The sequence below is a fragment of the Tachysurus vachellii genome, chromosome 14 (assembly GCF_030014155.1).
Source record: "Tachysurus vachellii isolate PV-2020 chromosome 14, HZAU_Pvac_v1, whole genome shotgun sequence".
In the NCBI taxonomy this organism is placed as follows: Eukaryota; Metazoa; Chordata; class Actinopteri; order Siluriformes; family Bagridae; genus Tachysurus; species Tachysurus vachellii.
In genome coordinates this window covers 9,883,566-9,901,806 of record NC_083473.1, presented here as the reverse complement: position 1 = coordinate 9,901,806, position 18,241 = coordinate 9,883,566, and the positions used below count along the sequence as shown (strand labels likewise).

The 18,241-nt window shown below is 37.4% G+C and overlaps 1 protein-coding gene across 2 annotated transcripts in view; it reads left to right on the top strand.

The window, feature by feature from the left end:
- Window positions 1–11,691, top strand: part of LOC132856588 (dedicator of cytokinesis protein 2) — a 109,891-nt gene extending 98,200 nt beyond the window's left edge. For both annotated transcript variants that reach the window (XM_060886199.1, XM_060886198.1), the window contains exons 35-52: window positions 2,018–2,058; window positions 4,292–4,382; window positions 5,102–5,212; window positions 5,793–5,882; window positions 6,383–6,487; window positions 6,654–6,795; window positions 7,205–7,286; window positions 7,484–7,568; window positions 7,647–7,733; window positions 7,832–8,008; window positions 8,214–8,297; window positions 8,386–8,523; window positions 8,643–8,761; window positions 8,912–9,008; window positions 9,994–10,092; window positions 10,283–10,385; window positions 10,488–10,636; window positions 11,260–11,691. In XM_060886199.1, coding sequence (XP_060742182.1) covers window positions 2,018–2,058; window positions 4,292–4,382; window positions 5,102–5,212; window positions 5,793–5,882; window positions 6,383–6,487; window positions 6,654–6,795; window positions 7,205–7,286; window positions 7,484–7,568; window positions 7,647–7,733; window positions 7,832–8,008; window positions 8,214–8,297; window positions 8,386–8,523; window positions 8,643–8,761; window positions 8,912–9,008; window positions 9,994–10,092; window positions 10,283–10,385; window positions 10,488–10,636; window positions 11,260–11,316 — 1,857 coding nt within the window. In that variant the 3' untranslated portion in view covers window positions 11,317–11,691. The remainder of the gene's footprint in view (window positions 1–2,017; window positions 2,059–4,291; window positions 4,383–5,101; window positions 5,213–5,792; window positions 5,883–6,382; window positions 6,488–6,653; window positions 6,796–7,204; window positions 7,287–7,483; window positions 7,569–7,646; window positions 7,734–7,831; window positions 8,009–8,213; window positions 8,298–8,385; window positions 8,524–8,642; window positions 8,762–8,911; window positions 9,009–9,993; window positions 10,093–10,282; window positions 10,386–10,487; window positions 10,637–11,259) is intronic.
- Window positions 11,692–18,241: the final 6,550 nt, after the last annotated feature.

The following is an 18,241-nucleotide window of genomic DNA, read 5'->3' as shown; positions in this document are numbered from 1 at the left end:
AAATAAAAACCCTTTACTTTTCTTTCATAAGCAATAACTATCCACTATGATTCAGGATCTAAGTTTGAATAAAACTTTTACAGTATAGATGTTCTAGATAACTCCTAGCTCCTATTCTTATGGTAGATATGCATTCAGGACAGAGAGGATAATGTTTGTTTTTGGTAAGGTGGATTTAAAACAAACCTTTCCTGACACATGGAGCAGGTATAGGCTTGTTTGCACGCAAGAGGAAATGAATGGATGGACGACTCTGCTGCAATTTGGGAAATGGGCATATCGCTAAAAGGCACATTGGCAGTGTTGAGTGAACCTCCAGCCCATTTCAGATGATACCCACCTGAAATGGAACCTCTAACTCTCTGCTTTTACTTTTATGCCTGATTTGCCAGTTGGTATTGATTCAAATGAGTCACACCTGCCAACGTCATGATAATACACCAGCGAAGTGTCTGATTTGACTGAGCTGAGTGTTTAGAGCTCTGTTTCAAAGTCAGCTCAGTTTCTGTCAAGGCCACCTTGACATTTTTGGATTCTCCTTAAAAATGCAATGACATGGGAGGCTAATCATTTTCTGGGATTTGTCATCAATGGCTTAGTGGTTAGTAGGTTTACCTTGTGCCTCCAGGGTTGAGGATTTGATCCCCATTTCTGGCCATGTATGGAGTTTGCCTATTCTCTTTGCATTGTGGCTTTCTTCTGCTTTCCTCCCTCAGTATGAAAATATGCTTTGTAGGCTGATTTGTATGTTGATCATATGTGTATGATTGCGCCTTGTGTTGAGTTGGCACCCTGTCCTAGGGGTGTCGCACACCTTGTTTCCTAAGTCCTCTGGAATAGACTCCAATCTTCTCTGACCCTGTGCAGGATAAGTGGTACAGAAAATGGATGGTCTTGTAATAAAAAGTGCGGCTACTCTACAGATTAATATTAGAGGCTAAATCAATTATCTTGGCTGTTGGCTCAGAAGCTGAAAAGAAGAACTAGAATATTAGCTGATCAATTTTATTGTAAATACTGATTAAATTATTTATTTTCCAAATGTATTTATATATAAATGATATCCTTTAACAGCTACCATTGAAACAATTAACGCAGCTTTACAGGAATACAGATCTAGACTCAGATCCCCAATGAGCAAGCCAGAGGTGAGAGTAACAGGAAAAGTGTCTGAGAGGACATGAAGAAGAAATGTTAATACTGTAGGTACCAGACTCAAAAGGGAATGCTCATGCTCATCTGGATGACTTAGGAAAGACTTTTGGTCATTACAAGATACAGACAAATAATGAAAAGCCAACAAGCATGATATGCATTGGATATACACTGAAGGTTAGGTGCCACATATGGGTCTTGAGATATGCAGGCATTTTATTTGCCAAATAGAAAAAAAATGCAATAACAGAAACTGTCTTTCTCCAAATGTCATTGTAGCTAAACTAAGTGACTCTGGGGAAATAAAAAAGTAATGTAATGTAATGTAACAGACAAGACTGGAATTTGGACTCTTTTCTGTATCCTGTAACACTGAAACTGCTCTATTTGGAAAATACTGTGTGTCATCATAGTAATGACTGTTTCAATACTATCCTTTATGAGTTTGCCATATTAAGCTCTCATGGGAACACCCGTGTCCTACAACTTTGAGACAATGCTGCTTGAGCAGTTTCCATATTCAGTGGAACAGTAAAGGTTCTTTTTTTTTTTGGCTGTCTAGCAAATCATACAACCTGGGGGAAAGTGTGCTTAAAGAAAACCTCCACCCTGAAACACATTAAATAGGTTTAAACTGTAATAATTGTGGTGTGCTGAGCAATTCTAATGCTTAGTTCTTTATTGATCTGGTATTTTTCTTGTCCCTGCTAGATGAGATCAGCAGTTGTCCACTGCATTGATGTCAGATTGCAAGGGGAACATTGCTAGTTCATTCACAATGGTGTTTTGTAGTAGAAAGATTTTCACATACACACACAAATATGTGAACTGAGCATAACTTTATTATGGTTTTTTTTTTCAGAATTTCTACAAAGACATCAATCGTGAAGGGATGTACATCAGGTAATTTGGTTATATATGTAACATGCTGTATGTCTGGAGTGAAAAAGAAAAATATAACTGAAAGACTTGAATGGATATTTAGCTCTGCTGGAAAGGCACAGTTTTGAATCTCTAAGTGACAGATGAAGTGATTGACTTGAATTCAAAGATGGGGATAAAGGGAATGAAGATAGAAGGGGGAGAAAGAGAGGTAGCCAGTATGTGGAAATAAGAAAACAAGTGCATAAGGGAATTAACAAGAAAAAAACAGTGATGGTGGAAGTGAGGTAATGAAGGGAATTAAACAGCAGAAGGGTGTGTGTTCTGATTAAAATATGCGTATATATATATATATATATATATATATATATATATATATATATATATATATATATATATATATATATATAAAATGAGAGAGAGAGAGAGATCGGGGCAGGGGGTGGTTTGAAGGAATTAGAGGAATGGAAATTGTACACTGCAGGTGAAGGGTGCAGGGGAAGGGAGACTTAGCAAAGAATAAATCAACACGGGTGATATTGAATAAACATGTGAAAGAAGGCATGATAAAAGCTGGGGACTTGGACTAAAGGCATTAAAAATATAAGAAAATCGGATATCTTTGTCCAGCATTATCCTTTATCTAGCGCGTCACCTTATTAACTCCACAAAGTTGTGGATGTGTGTAAAGCAAAGCCTCTCTCTCTCTCTCTCTCTCTCTCTCTCTCTCTCTCTCTCTCTCTCTCTGTCTCTGTCTCTGTCTCTCTGTCTCTGTCTCTCTGTCTCTATCCCATAACCCAAACATGCCCTCTGCTGATATAGATCGACCATATTGCAGCTTTAAGTGACACAGAAAAAAGCTGTAACTCTGATTCAGAGTGAACAAAGTCCAACTCCACCCCAATTCCCAAGAATACAGTTGGACCAAAATGTGTGCCAGGTGCCTATTAGAGCGAGAAAGAAAGAGGAATTTCTTCTTTGCTGTTTGACATACAGCCCCCTTAGAGGCACATTAAACTTAGATGACTCTGTCTCCGAACAGAAGGAGCCAGCTAAAGTCTGACAAATTTACATCACACATTTAATTCACAAGGAGACCAGGCTGAATATTTAAAGCCAGTACATGCAAGATGTCCCAATTCTGCTGTCTATGCAATGATTCTCATAAGTTCTCCCTTCTGACCTTGAGCTTCTACACTGTAAAATGAATCCAGCTTTCATTTCAGACTAGATGGTTTGCCCTTGATTCCTGTGACAGAAGACCTCACACCTCACAAGTCATTCTCTAATGGCAGAGTAGTAGCCTCCATTGGAGGGTTAGCGCTGTAGTCCAATCCCTACTGAATCATTTTCTTACATTCAGCAAGAACATGGCATTGCTCCAGCCCTTGAAGCCTCTTTCTATGTCAAGAAGACATTGATTTTTTTTTTTTCAGTCTGTTCAAGATTAGTCATAGTTTATTACTTACCTTGATATCGATCCTGACCTTCAATTTTATTTCAATTTATTGTTTTGGCACAAATTTATACCATACTTAACTTACAGTAAAGGCAGAATGCAAGCTGAATATACAGCCCAAGTATCTTCCTTAATTCCTAGTGGTCACTAACATACAGCCTTGGAATGGGCATGTGCAGAAATCACTTTTTTTTTGTTCAAGTTTGTCCTCTTTCAACCTTATTCGTAGATGCAGAACATACAACTATTTCACAGTGCTGAATTCCTGCTCCAACACTACCCTCTAATGGAAAGTGTTCAAAAGTACATCTTAATCGTTACAAATATTAAAAAGCCTGTGATTTTATACTACATATATGCTGTTAGTATAATATTTATCACTTTGTGATAATTCACATTCCATATCATATCATCACAGACTCTAATGTAACCTTTAGCTTAATGTTTATTTTTCTTTGTCTCTTATCAGGAATTATTTATTTGGACAAAGAGTTCCTTATTCACTTTGTTTGCTCACTATATAGGATATAACATACAGTATAACCTTCTTATTGCATAATATTCCCCTCAGCCATTTAAGATTTGAAAACTGAAAAAATAAATATATCTATATCTATATCTATATATATATCTATATCTATATATATATCTATATATATATCTATATATATATATATATATATATATATATATATATATGTGTGTGTGTGTGTGTGTGTAAAAAGACTTCTGTTAGGTGAGTAAATTCTAAAGTAGAAAGTGTGATTTTAAACATTTGAATGGTTTCATGTACAGGTACCTCTACAAGCTACGTGATCTTCATTTGGAGGGAGAGAACTACACAGAGGCTGCATACACACTTCTGCTGCATTCCAAGCTGCTTAAGGTACGCACATGGACACACATGCAGACCATTAAAGACCTGAGTATGCCTGTACACACACACACACACACATACACACACACACAGGATACATTTCTGAAGAAATACTGTTTGACCTCTGCCACAAGGTCATGGTAGTAATACGAGATACTATGGTTAGTGCAACGGCAGTTCTTAGAGAGGCAAGACGTGTCGTTATTGGCTGATTTACAACAGTTCCTGGCTATGTCCAATGGTCCTTTGTGGGTCGCAGACTTGATTTATGAATTCACATCAGCTACTGCAGCCAAAACACCTGAATTTATGGAGCTCATTGCATTGTCTCTCATTCTCTCTTTCTCTCAGTTGCTGCCATGTTTGATTGATGTAATCAGCAATGTGCAGTTCATTCATTTGTGCTAGATTGCATTCTGAGTGATGTGGCTTGACTCCTAATTCTCTGGTGAAGACAATTTTAGCTGTCTTCTTTGTCCTCTCATGACTTCCATCTGCATGCATACACACATACACACACACACACACACACACACACACACACACACACACACACACACACACACACACACATATATATATATATATATATATATATATATATATATATATATATATATATACAGTATAGGAGTCATATATATATGTGTGTGTATATTTACTTTGTATGTCATTATTTCTAACTTCATTATCTTTTTTCCAACACTACAACACATCTATTCCTGTAGTGGTCAGAGGACCAGTGTGCACCTCAGCTGGATTTCCAGTGTCCTCAGTCACAGAGGCATCTCAAAGAGACGCTTTACGACACCATCATCAGCTACTTCGACAAGGGCAAGGTGCTCTGCTACAGCTGTTATGGATTGAACCTGCACAGTCTTAATCCTCCTGATCTGTTACTTAATTTATTTGTGTTACATTAAATGCAAAACAAAACAAGTTACAGAAATGCAGCTACTGCTTCCTGTCCTGTAATGTTCATTAGAGAAGCTGCATCAAGCACATAGTACTTAGGGGGCATTATTTTCTATTTGGTCAGGCAAACAATCCAGAATTCTACAGAAATAATTTACAGAAATATATCAGGTTAAAAAATTTAAATGTATGGACTTATCTCTAATAAGCAAACTAAACATAAGGGTGAAGATGAAAAACTCCATGTATTCATATTAAGAAGAGCGAAACCAGACTGCAAAATGATATTTATAGCTTGTCTTGTCTGGTATTTCAGTGCATGTGAGTTAACTTTCTTGTTACATATAATCTTTCAATCTAAAGCACCTGGATAATTGATACCATGTGGAAGTCGAATAAATTTTAGTTAATAGTTATAATTTCTTTCAATTTACATTCACTTTAAATGTGTTCTATTCTCTCATCCCCATTGTGTGTTTGTTGTCATACATTTGTGTGTTTTAGATGTGGGAGGAAGCCATTGCTTTGTGTAAAGAACTTGCAGAACAGTATGAGATGGAGGTCTTTGACTATGAACTACTTGGCCAGAGCCTGGTAAACACACACACACACACACACACACACACACACACACACACACACACCAATTTTTCAGCTTTTTTTTACATGTCATAAGATTTATGAAACTTGGCTATGCACCATGTAGTCATTACTCCTCACCTGTCATCCCCTCTCTAAATCTTTGATGGCTACTTTAATCACCTTCTGCTGAGGGGAAGAGAACGACTTAAATCCACACTAATGAAGGGAAGATTGTTCAGAAGTGTTACTTTAGCTCTCAATTTGTTATAATTTATGCTTATTAATCAGGCTGTCTGATTGTTTTAAATTAGATGAGACTAGGATAATTAAATGAATCTGTTCTTCAGCTAATCAGGGGTTTTAATGATATTTACCGTCTTTAGGAAAAAGTTTCATCAATTTAGCTAATTTTTTTGTTGAATTGATCAGAAATAGATAAAATCTTTTACCTGTCTTACTGTAACTATCAATGAAATGCTTTTGTATTTGCTGCTGTCTAATTCTGCAAACAGAAACAACAGGCCAAGTTCTATGAAAATATTATGAAGATCCTGCGACCCAAACCGGATTACTTTGCTGTTGGGTACTATGGCTGTGGCTTTCCTCAATTCCTACGGGTCAGTGTTTGTGTGTGTGTGTGTGTGTGTGTGTGTGTGTGTGTGTGAGTCTGTATATGATATGTGTTTGCCATGAGCATGAATTACTTTTTATTGTTGTTCTGATGGCTTGATCTGATTGAGGTTTTAGGCGAATGTCTTGTTTACTCATGTGCTATAACTGCAGAACAAGGTGTTCATCCATCGTGGAAAGGAGTACGAGCGCAGGGAAGATTTCCAGAGTCATCTGATGAGTCAATTCCCCAGTGCTGTCAGACTTAATACAACTACCATACCCGGAGATGACATCAGGAATTCTCTATTGCAATGTATCCATTAAAGAGAAGACAAACTGTATCACAAATCACAAACCTGTACACACAGAACAGCAAAAAACAAAACAAAAAAACAAGCATGGTACTGTATGACAAATTGCAAAACGACATCACAGTAGAATTCTAGGCTCAGAGATAAATCAGCTCTTGATGTAAGGTTTGAAATTTAAAGGCATGACTAAGATTAAGATGAACCGATTTTATATGCTGAAATGGCTTATTATTGTTGATTGGATCATCACTATACACAAAACTAATCTATAAAACCTGTAAAACAGTTCCGATACTTAGCTTGATGTTTATTAGCTAAGATAAAGGAAATGATTTATTTTTACTGGAAAAAAAATTTGTAAACAAAATGCACATCTGTGTCAGTATACTATTCTTAACACGGCCTTTTCAGACATCCAGTGCTTTACTGTCCAGCCTGTACTGGAAATCCCACCACGCCTGATGAACAAGCCAGTTCCTGATCAGATTATCAAGTTAGTATATAATAATTACAATGTTTTTCCATAAAGTTTTATGAACGTAACAAGGACAAAGTTGGATTTTATTCAATTTTATACGAATGCTGCAATTTGAGGTACAAATCTGACTGGTCACATGACTTCTTGTGGATTTGTTTGCTATACCATGTTTACACTTCTACTCAATTCTACACCTGTTTACTTGTTTATAGCTTCTATAAGTCCAACTACGTCCAACGTTTCCAATACTCCAGACCAGTGAGGAAGGGAAAAGTGGACCCTGATAATGAGTTTGCTGTGAGTCACAATCTATTGCTAGTACACATACACACACATACACAGGAATAACATTCCACCTCTCTCTTTTTTCTGTAGTCTATGTGGATTGAGCGCACCACTTTCTACACTGCGTACAAGTTGCCAGGGATCCTGCGCTGGTTCGAGGCCACAAGCATGAGTCATGTGAGCATCAGGAAGTAAAGTGTTATAAATTTTAATCTGCAATGTTTACTGATAAATGTATAACCATTCATCTTCTGCTTTACCACCTCTTCTATCAGACAACTGTGAGTCCTCTAGAGAATGCCATAGAGACAATGGGAAGCACCAATGAGAAAATACTTACAATGATTAACCAATACCAGTGTGATGAGGCCTTACCCATAAACCCACTTTCCATGCTGCTTAATGGCATTGTAGATCCTGCTGTCATGGGTGGCTTTGCCAAATATGAAAAGGTGCGTGTTGGGTTTTCCATTGCAGACTATGATGTCAAAGGTTTTTAACGTTGATGCTGTGCTTATATTGGACGATTTTAACCACAGAGCTTTTTTTTGTGCTAAACCTTTCCACGCATCTTTACGAAGGGTGCCAGTAATTATGGAGGTGACCATAAAAAAACTATTTACTCTAAACTTGCCGATTTTTAACTTACCTTTTAAGGCATTCTTCATAGAGGAGTACACACACGAGCATCCAGAAGACAAAGAAAAGCTGCACCGCTTGAAAGACCTCATCGCCTGGCAGGTACACACAAAACTGCCCCATTGCTTATCTCTCAAAGCATAGCTCTTCTAGAAAACTTAGTGAAGTGGCATGACGTGTACCCCTGCAGATCCCCTTGCTGGGCCGAGGTATCGCTCTGCATGGCAAGAGAGTCACCGACGACCTCCGACCTTTTCATGAGCGCATGGAGGAGTGCTTCAGGCAGCTGAAGAAGAAAGTAGAGAAAGAGTACGGAGCCAGAGAACTGGTGAGATAATGGGATGGATAATAACATGTAAATTATTGCTCCTCAAGAGGAGATTAGATCAGTGGTAAAATAAATTTACACATTTCTGTGATGTATTTTGTTTTATTCCTAACTGCTAGCCGGACATGGATGAGAGAAGGTCCACTCGTCCACGATCTATGCTTCGCTCAGTACGTCAGTCCATCTGTTCGTTAGCCGGTTCAGAATGTGGAACACCCACTAAGTTACACCCAGACAAGTAACTACACAACAAAATACAGCACACGTACACATTCAATATGGGTCAGAATGTAATATATGTGAATAAAATATATTAGATCATTTCTATCCTGATCTCTCTCTCTCTCTCTCTCTCTCTGTCTGTCCATCTGTCTGTCGGTACTTGTAGTATGTCTCTAGACTCATCAGGGCCACTCACCCCCACCTCCCTGCCCCACTCCAGTGGGAGTGTCAGCGTGATTGATGAGAGCGGCCTTGAGGTGGAGGTGAGAACCTAAGTGCTTAATCCTAAAATTCAGCTGCTGAAAGGACTTTTTATTATTCAGCTTAAAATGTCATCTTTTAGTCAGGTTTTGTTAATATTCTGGTGTCTTTTTATACACTTACTAGTCACTTATAGGAGCACCTGTACATCTGTGTGATTGGTGGTGCCAGATGGCTGGTTTGCGGTTTTCAGACACTGCCGATCTTCTGGGATTATCACACAGAACAGTTTGTAGAGTTTAGGGAGAAGGTTGTGAAAAACAAAAAACCTTCAGAGAACAGCAGCTCAGCAATGACAACTCTCAAAGTGTAAGCATGTATTGATGGAGATGGCATGTACAGTAGGTAGGTTTGGTCTTAGCAGATAGAACTGCTGCTGCTCGGAGAGTTCAGGCCAGTGGACCTGCGGAAACAGAGATATTGAGAATTATATTGCTCAGGGAGTCTAGGGTGAGAAGACAATTATCTTACTGTGCACCGGGACCAAGCCCGGGTGTTAATCGGGATAAAAAAGGCCTTTGAAGATGGGAAAGCATGGTGATAGGCCCAGCAAGGGTGTTAGAGGGAGAACCAATCAGCACGGGAGAAAGAGTTTCTTGGCTGAACTTTGCGTTTCTGCAGGTGATACACTGCTATTTGATGATTGATGGAGCATGGCAGGAAGCCTATAGTAACTGAAATTAAAACACTTTATAGCCACAGTGAGCAGAAAAGCAGCTCAGAATGTTTTTGTACGGCACCAAAAACCTTTATTGTAATTATTGTATTTTATTGTAATTTTCCTTTATATAAATAAAGATGCTGTTAGTGGAGGTGCTGATTATTGATGATGACGATGATGATGATGATGATGATGATGATGATGATGATGATGATGACAATGATGATGTGTGATAATGACAGTGGTTTTACATCTTTCATTTTACTGACACTTGACCAGCATTTGACTTCATCTCATTCTCATTTCCATGACTTTTTTCTTCCTAGGTAAAATTAAGGAAGTCCAAAAAGAAAAAGAAGATGAGTCGAGGCAGCATGATCTTCATCAGTGAAGAGAAAGAAAGAATCAGCATCCTGGACAAACGGGTTTGTCATGGCAGAATTGTTTCACTTATTAGTCCTGACTTCTTCTGAAGTGCAATTAGTGAACTTCCTTTGATACTTTAGAGAGCTTTATCTGACATGATAGATGCATGTGGAAAAGCAATACTAAATCGGGAGCCAAATCTTATTTTTTGAAATGTTAGCGTGTAATTAATTCGAATTTATGTCTTAGCTGTCAAAGAAGCAGGAGTTCCGCAGTGATACAAACCTATCAGAGCCCAGTGAACAGAGCAGCCTGGCCAGTATTAACTCCAGATCACTGCCTACTATAACTGGTACACACAAACACACACAAACATTTGGGACATTTGCATGTGTATTTTATATAGACACTAAAAACTACACACCATCTCTATATTTTATTATGTTCTTCATAGGTCTGGCTCTGTCAGTAGCCAATGGCAGTGAGGAGTTGGACTCGTCACGCTCTAAACGGGACAGTAAGACCATGTCCGTGTGTCTGCCATCTGACCGCACTAGTGACCGGCGCTCCAAAGGAGTCATTAACCTGCTCTTTAAAACAAGGGTAAATTTTTTTAAACAAATACATAATAAATGATACATATACTGATTGTGGACATTTTCAAACAGGTTTTTTCAGGATTTGAGTGTGTTTGCACATAAAATGAGCAGAACAATATTCAGAACAATTCAGAACAATACTACAGTGTTTTTAGCCTGATCTTGATCTGCTGTAGTGTCTTTGTTTGACAGATTCGTTTGAGAAAATAACAAACCTTTTAAACTAGTGGTAAAACTTTAAAACATGTGACTATATAATACATATTCAAAACTACAGCTTTTACAATTTAACACTGTAGGTCTTCTGAAGAGATAGACAAGAGAAAAATCCTACTGATTTGCTATTCATTTTAGTAGTTTTAAGACGGTCCATGTCCATGTTTTTTTGTCCACGTTGCCTTAAGTTTGAGGAAGCAGCAGTAAAAAACACACAACTTTCCTCCACTTATCAGTTTACGCTTTGTAATAAGTCAACACTGTAATCGACGTCTCTCTCTGCTGTATTTGTACCTCATTGACACTTGTTTTTTGCTGTTTTTGATTAGTTTAGTAGTTAAAAAAAGCAGTCAGATTGAGCTCAGTACTCAAATTATAACACATACTTTTTCATGTGCTTGTATTTCACAGTCGAAGGGTGAAGATAGCAAACCTGCGTCTGATCCTGCTGGTGCCACTCGTTTTTAACTCTGTTGCAAAAAATGTTTTCCTGGACCTCTGGATCTCTATATACCTAGGAAATATATAAAGATAATCCATGCTTTAATAAAGAGCGATGATATTTGGGTGTAACTTTTTTAGTAGTATTACCAAAATAATATTGAAGTGTTAAAGCCAAAGACAGATGTTTTGTATCTACAATACTGTATACTGCAGTGCCTTTAGCAGCAAGTCTGGAAGTTTCATCTTTTAAGATAATGAATCTTTGTTTTTTAGGTTACTCTAAATGCCATGTTTTTAATGAATTATGAATACCAGAATGATCCATGTTTGTATGAATTGCTAAACTGTATTTTTCTTTATATTTGTGGTTATTAAAATAAAATGAAATAAAGAAATGAACATTATGAAATTTCTGCTTTATTATGTAAATATATCTTTTGAGGTCTTAAGGTGGGGTGTGTGATAAAGTACTGTTTAATTCCTGTGATAAAGACAAGTCAGTCAATGGTGATTAATTCATGATAGATATTAGTTTATCTTTCATTCTTTCTGTAATCTGCAGCACAGTGTATAATACGAAATCTTGGAATTCTTCGAAAAGAGCAACTGGCAGATATAGAGAGATGCACAGCAAATAAAAGCCTTGCTATACAGGTTTCTGCCACCAGGGGCCGCCAGAGATCTGATTTGAACCAGTGAATCAGCTCAGTAGAGTTTATACAGTATAAGGAGAGGTCTCCACTCTATTCATCTATGTGTTTGTGTGCAGTTCTCAGCTGGCAATCTCTGGAAATTCTCCTGGGTGCTGCTTAGTAATATCTCTAGACAACTCTCAAGTTCCCCAAGTGCTCACCATGAAAGAGCAAAATGTGCTAGTCTCGCATAGACCCTTTGTGGGTCTGAACTCTAAGCTTTTTCTATGCTATATGGTTTGCCCTGCACTCCATGCCTTGAGACCATAGTTCAAGCCTTGCACAGTGGGACCTCAATGCTGCAGAATATCCACCCCTCTCAACTGTCTGTGTCTGTAACGGTGATAATTGCTGCTGTCGATGTTGTGACCTGAATGAGAGATGACACCAAGGAGCCTGTAATTGCTTTGGTGTGGATGCTACTGCAAATGGCAAAAATACTGTTCATGTTATTTAGCCACAAATAAATGTAAATAATTCTCTATAATAAATAATAAATTATTATTATTTTTGTATTCTGCTCTTTCTCTTCACCGCAGATCTTGCATGTTGTCTCCTCCTGTCCTTCCTGTCCTGCAATTAACAGGTTGAAATAAATAAATTCAAGTTTTTGTACAAATTCATGATGTGGCTAAAATGTTTAATATTGTCATAAAAAGACCCTGAAAACCTACCGAGCATGGCATCGCAGTGGTTGTCCTCCAGTGTCTTACTAAGAATGTCAGGAGTTCTCTGTACCACAATGATGCACTGAAAATAAAAGTTAATTTGTATTATTATATGAAAAGTTGGATAGAAATAAGATGTAGATTGGTCACGGTTGGCAGTGCACGTTGATCTTGTTGCAGATGCAACAGAGATGCCACAGAAGTTAAGATTTCTATCTTGTCTTTAAGTTTTTCCTTAACACAGATTAAAGGATCAGAACATTGCTTAAGACTGAGTGATATTAGGAAAGGAACCATGTGTCTTTCATGTTATGGAAAGAGTGTGGTTTCATGCATATTGAAGATAACATTAATTAATGAAGTGGTTCTTTGATCGTTCCTGGTATTGTTCAGCACACAAGACTGCTTTTTGGAGTGTGAAAACATGGATACAGAATAGCCTTGATTGCAATCACAGACAAACTTCTAAACTGTTGCCTGCCAGTAGAAACAACTTCAGTGAGATCAGATTGACAGCATTTGATAACTAGTAGACTGTAAGACACTGATTAAATCATGTCTCTCTCTGTGAATTAACAGCTGCCTGCTTTAAAGATTTCTGTAGTTTTTAATGAGGGGATATTTAATAAGCATGTGTAAGCTGACAGATCTTGAAGTAACTCTGCAGGCTGTCAGCCGCAATTGGTCTCGGGTTAATAGAGAGTAGGTTGAAGCTTTCATCTTCTAACACATCAGCACTTATTCAGCAACGATTTAAGTATCCAGAATGTCTGAATGAATCTACATCTGATTAATGAAACTGTTAAACAATATCACAAATACAAGCTATCAATCTGCTTCAAGCCGCATGGCTTAAAAGCTCTGCTACTAGTCTGCATTTACATGTCTTTTGCATGCAACATTCTGCAACATCTTAGAAGTTAGTATGTATTCCTTACACTTCTGGATTCCTAGTTCTATATGTGTGGAATTGTTCTTCCTGTGCTTCAGGGATTCCTCTCTATGGTGATTGGCATCTCTAAATTGTGGTTGTGCCCTGTGTTGGTTTGACACCGTGTACAGGGAGTCCCATTCCTTGTTTCTACAGGCTCCCTGAAACCTTGTGTTGGATAAGTGGTAGAGAAACCAATGATGGTATGTTGTGAATTTCTAGCTCATGGAGCTAGATGGAGCAAGTTGTCTGTTTTTAAAATATAAGCACACCTGGTCCCTGTACTCCCTTTTCTACTGGGGTGCTAGATGGGTGTTACAGGATAGAGCTAACTGGAAACGTCTTAGCAGGAAAAAGATGAGATGGAGGGCAGGACAAGGCAGTTTGGGAGGATAAATCTGATAAGGAGACAGCCATAGAGAGGAGAGACTGCAGGAGAGAGAACAGTAGCAGAGCTGGCGATCTTGCAGGACCTGAGTGGATAGACATAATGGACAGAAGCTTTAGGAACCCTGTGCAATGCACTAGATGCTTTTATTGATGCACGGATGGTTTGATGGTGTTGAGTCCAACACATCAGGTGTTGTTGAGTCATATTTTCTCTTAACTATTATCTCTTATGTTTTGCATTTTTTTAAATCATCTTTTGTATCATCCAACCGATTCTCTGGGTGCACTCTCACTTTTTTGGAGATGGTATTACTGAAATACACATACTGTCTGGTCTACTATAGTAAAGTCGTGAACAGGAGTATAATACTAAATTAAATAAAGGTCCAGCTACATACTGTATAATTCCTTATTTACAAAAGTCTGGAGAAGCATCTAACATAACTAATTGTTGATAGTTACAGAGCATAGCTTCATGGCTATATGACTGAAGTCAAAAGTTAACATAAATCTAGATGACATTCAATCTCAGTTATTACAGTGATAATTTAGACTGTTTTCTTTATCTGATTTTCTGTGGGCTACAAAGTTATATACACTTTGTTGGTAAATTTGCTGCCATTGGCTGTAAGTTCATGAACTTGTCTCAAACACTTGGGCTGTACTTCCACAGGTAATAGTTTGGCAATTTCCTTTTTTACCCATTCCTCTTGACAGAAATGGTGTAACTCAGATTTGAGGGCTTTCTTGCTTAGACACCTTTTCAGTTCGGTCCACAAGTGTTCTATGAGATTCAGGTCAGTGCTTTGTGACAGACACTCCAATACTTTCTCTTTATTATTTTTAAGCCATTTTGTTACAGCAATGGAGCAATGCTTAGGATTTGTGTCTTGCTGGAAAACCCAGAGTTTTATCTTTCTGGCTCATGTCTTGAGTCTTGAGGTGTTGCTTCAGTAATCTTGGATAATCCTCTTTCCTCATGATGCCATCTTTTTTTCTGAAGAGCACCAGTCCCTTTTCCAACAAAGCACTCCACTGTATGATCCTACCAAATCCATGCTTCACAGTTGGCTGGTCTTTGAAGCAGCAAACTTTTTCATAACACTGATCATTATTTCATAACAGTTTAGTCTTTGTTTCATCTGACCAGAGAACTGTTTTCTAAAGGTTGCTGATCAGCTGAAAACTTCAGACTTCTTTTTGCTAATTTTGTAGAAGGGTTGTAATTTTGTCTTCACTTCATGACAGCCATACAGTCCATGATGATATAGTACACTCCTGATGGTAGATGTATATACTTTGGTATGTGATGCTGATGCCTCTGATTCTTTTCTCAGATCCAATGTTGTTGTCTTATTGTTGAGACAATCTTTTTTAGAACCAAAGTTGATTCCTAATTGGGAGTTAACAGTGTCAATGTGGTCCCTTTTTATAATTGCATTCAAGTGTTTGTACAAATGGCTCGAGGAGGTCAACAATCATTCATTCATTCATTCATTCATTCATTCATTCATTCATTCATTCATCTTCTACCGCTTATATTATTACCTCGGGTCACGGGGAGCCTGTGCCTCTCTCAGGCGTCATTGGGCATCAATGCAGGATACACCCTGGACGGAGTGCCAACCCATCGCAGGGCAGGTCAACAATCAGAAGCTTTTAATTCATTAAGAGTATTTCTGGAATCTTCCAGAATGTGTGAAGAGACAGTCAAGAGACGGTGAAATCTGTGTTGCTTTAGAACTTTTTAACAGGACTAAATTTATTATATTCAATGCAAATTTCCATTTAAAGTACACTGGTAAAAATGATGCGTTGGATTTACTTAAAATATGTATGCACCATTTTTGCATCACACTTTTTAAGTAAACCCAACTTGGAAAAAAATTACTTAAAATTAACAAGAAAACCATTGTTATATGTCCTTAAATTTTTGGGTACACTCAACATTGTTTACTTAAAAATATATGTAACATGATAGAATCTACTAATCTAAATGCAAGTTAAGTTAACTTAAAGTTTAAGCTCATTTATGTTAAAAAAAGATAATTAATTGAGTTGAACCAATGTAAAATTTTAACTTATTTTAGTTCATCAGTTATTGGTCTGCATATTGCACTGCTGCTTGAATGGGTTAAATGCATAGCACAAATTCCTAGTATGGGTCACTAAAATAAATTACACATGCAAATCACACAAAATAAAGCATTTCACTGTATGTTTTGAAACAGGCTGCAATGCAACGGTGAAGCCTAAAACCACACATCATGAATGTACAACAAATGTGTCAAATTAACAAATGAAAGTTCACATCCAACAGGACACTTCCTTGATGCTGCCCCTTTGCAACACTTTCTTGCTCTGAACTACAGTAGAAGGAGAAAAAAACAGACAGTTAAAAAACAAAGTTAAAATTACTTTGTTATTTGTGTTTAGTTTATTTATTTTTATAAGTAATGGTTGTTCAGCCAACGAATCGTTTTTTTACAGTGTACCATATTTGCATGTAGACACTCCCAGCACCTTTAATATTTTATACAGTCACTAACCTTTATGGGTTATGGCCTGTTATTACCAGTACTACAGTCTGCACCTTTACCTTCTTTACACTACCAAACAAAGCAGAAAACAATCATGGCCCCTAAGCAGTGTGTAACTCATTCACTTCCTTCCTTCCTTCTTTATTTATTTTTTTAAGTAAATATAGTCAGCACCAAAAAAGCAAATTTCAGTAGTGAAATTAGGTTTTAAATGCTCTGGAATAAATAACCACAGAACTCTCTGAAACCGCAAAATGTTTTAGATGACGTTAAAATTACATTTATGTCTATTGCATAGTTTCCATATTTTGTGCATATTTTGCTTAATAACAAAATTCATTACATTTAAGTGAACAAATTGAGGATGCACTTATTATATTTATTAAAATATATGTATTCTTTGTCAGACAATTAGTTTATTTTTGTTTTGTTTTTACCTTTGATTTTGTTTTTCTAATATTCATTACATTGCTAATCGTTAGCCGTTCCATCACAAATCTCTTGAGGGCAGTGTTGTGTTTGTCAGCTGCCTCATAATTATACAACTGCACTCAACAAAAATGACACACTCACTGCTGTATGGTTCTCAGTGGTATATTAAATAGAAAGATTAATCAACAAAGAAAGAAACCCACAGTATCTTTCAAAACGATTTATTTGTATTAAGATGGAAAGAGTGCAATGTTGTAGTGAAGGAAATGGTATCATTTAAGCCTTACTTGCAGGTATTTATGTGTGATGCTCAGTAATAACTTGTTTTAGATTAAAAAAAAAACAACCAGTGAATTCTGTATGATTTTGTACTGGGGTTTTAAAGCTTTTTCCAGTCAGGAATCCTGTTAAGAGTAGAATGATACTCCCACAACCCCACTGTACATATTTATTTCATTATTCAAATGTGGACAACATCATTCTGGCTTTTTATTAATGGCACAGAACATTTCATTCTTGAATTGCCCATCAACGGTACACATTAGATCCAACTTGACATTATTATAGGCTACTTGTTTTCTGAGTTATTGATGTTTGGACACATTCAAGTCAAGCAGCCAGTCAAACCAGCAAAGCAGCAAGGTACAAGAGGACAGTAAGAACTATAACAGCTCATGTTAATAGTGAGTTGTACATCAAACAAACCTATAGACCCTTAACAGTCCCACTGGTTTAGTACACAGTGTAGTATAGAGCTTATATCACTAACACACACTCATGCCTTTCTACCAGGTTGTTCTCACTGTATATTATATTTTGTGTGTTTGTTTGTGTCCGAGTGTGTTTGACAGAGACTAGTGTTGTGCAGTGTTATCTGATAAAGAGGCAGGATATGCAGAAGATGGTCTGAGATATCCTGTCAACAACTAGACTGCCCTTCCTCAGCTCTGTCTCTTTCTCTCCCTCTCTCTCTCTCTCTCTCTCTCTCACACACACACACACACACACACACACACACACACACACACAGACACACACACACACACACACGTCTTTGTTCTGCTTCTGAATCGCTTTACCTTCATAAAGCTAAAATTGTTTTACTCTAGTGTTAATGGTGGTACAGTAGATGATGTGTGTATGTTAATTGCACTGGTTAAACGTTTTGTTGAAAATGCTCAGAGGCAGGTGGGTGTGTTTATGTTATGGAGACTTAAAAGCCCTGTTAGCTTTGAACTGTGCTGCTGTAATGTAATGAGGCATCTAATCAGGCTTATCTGTTTATCTCCAATTAGC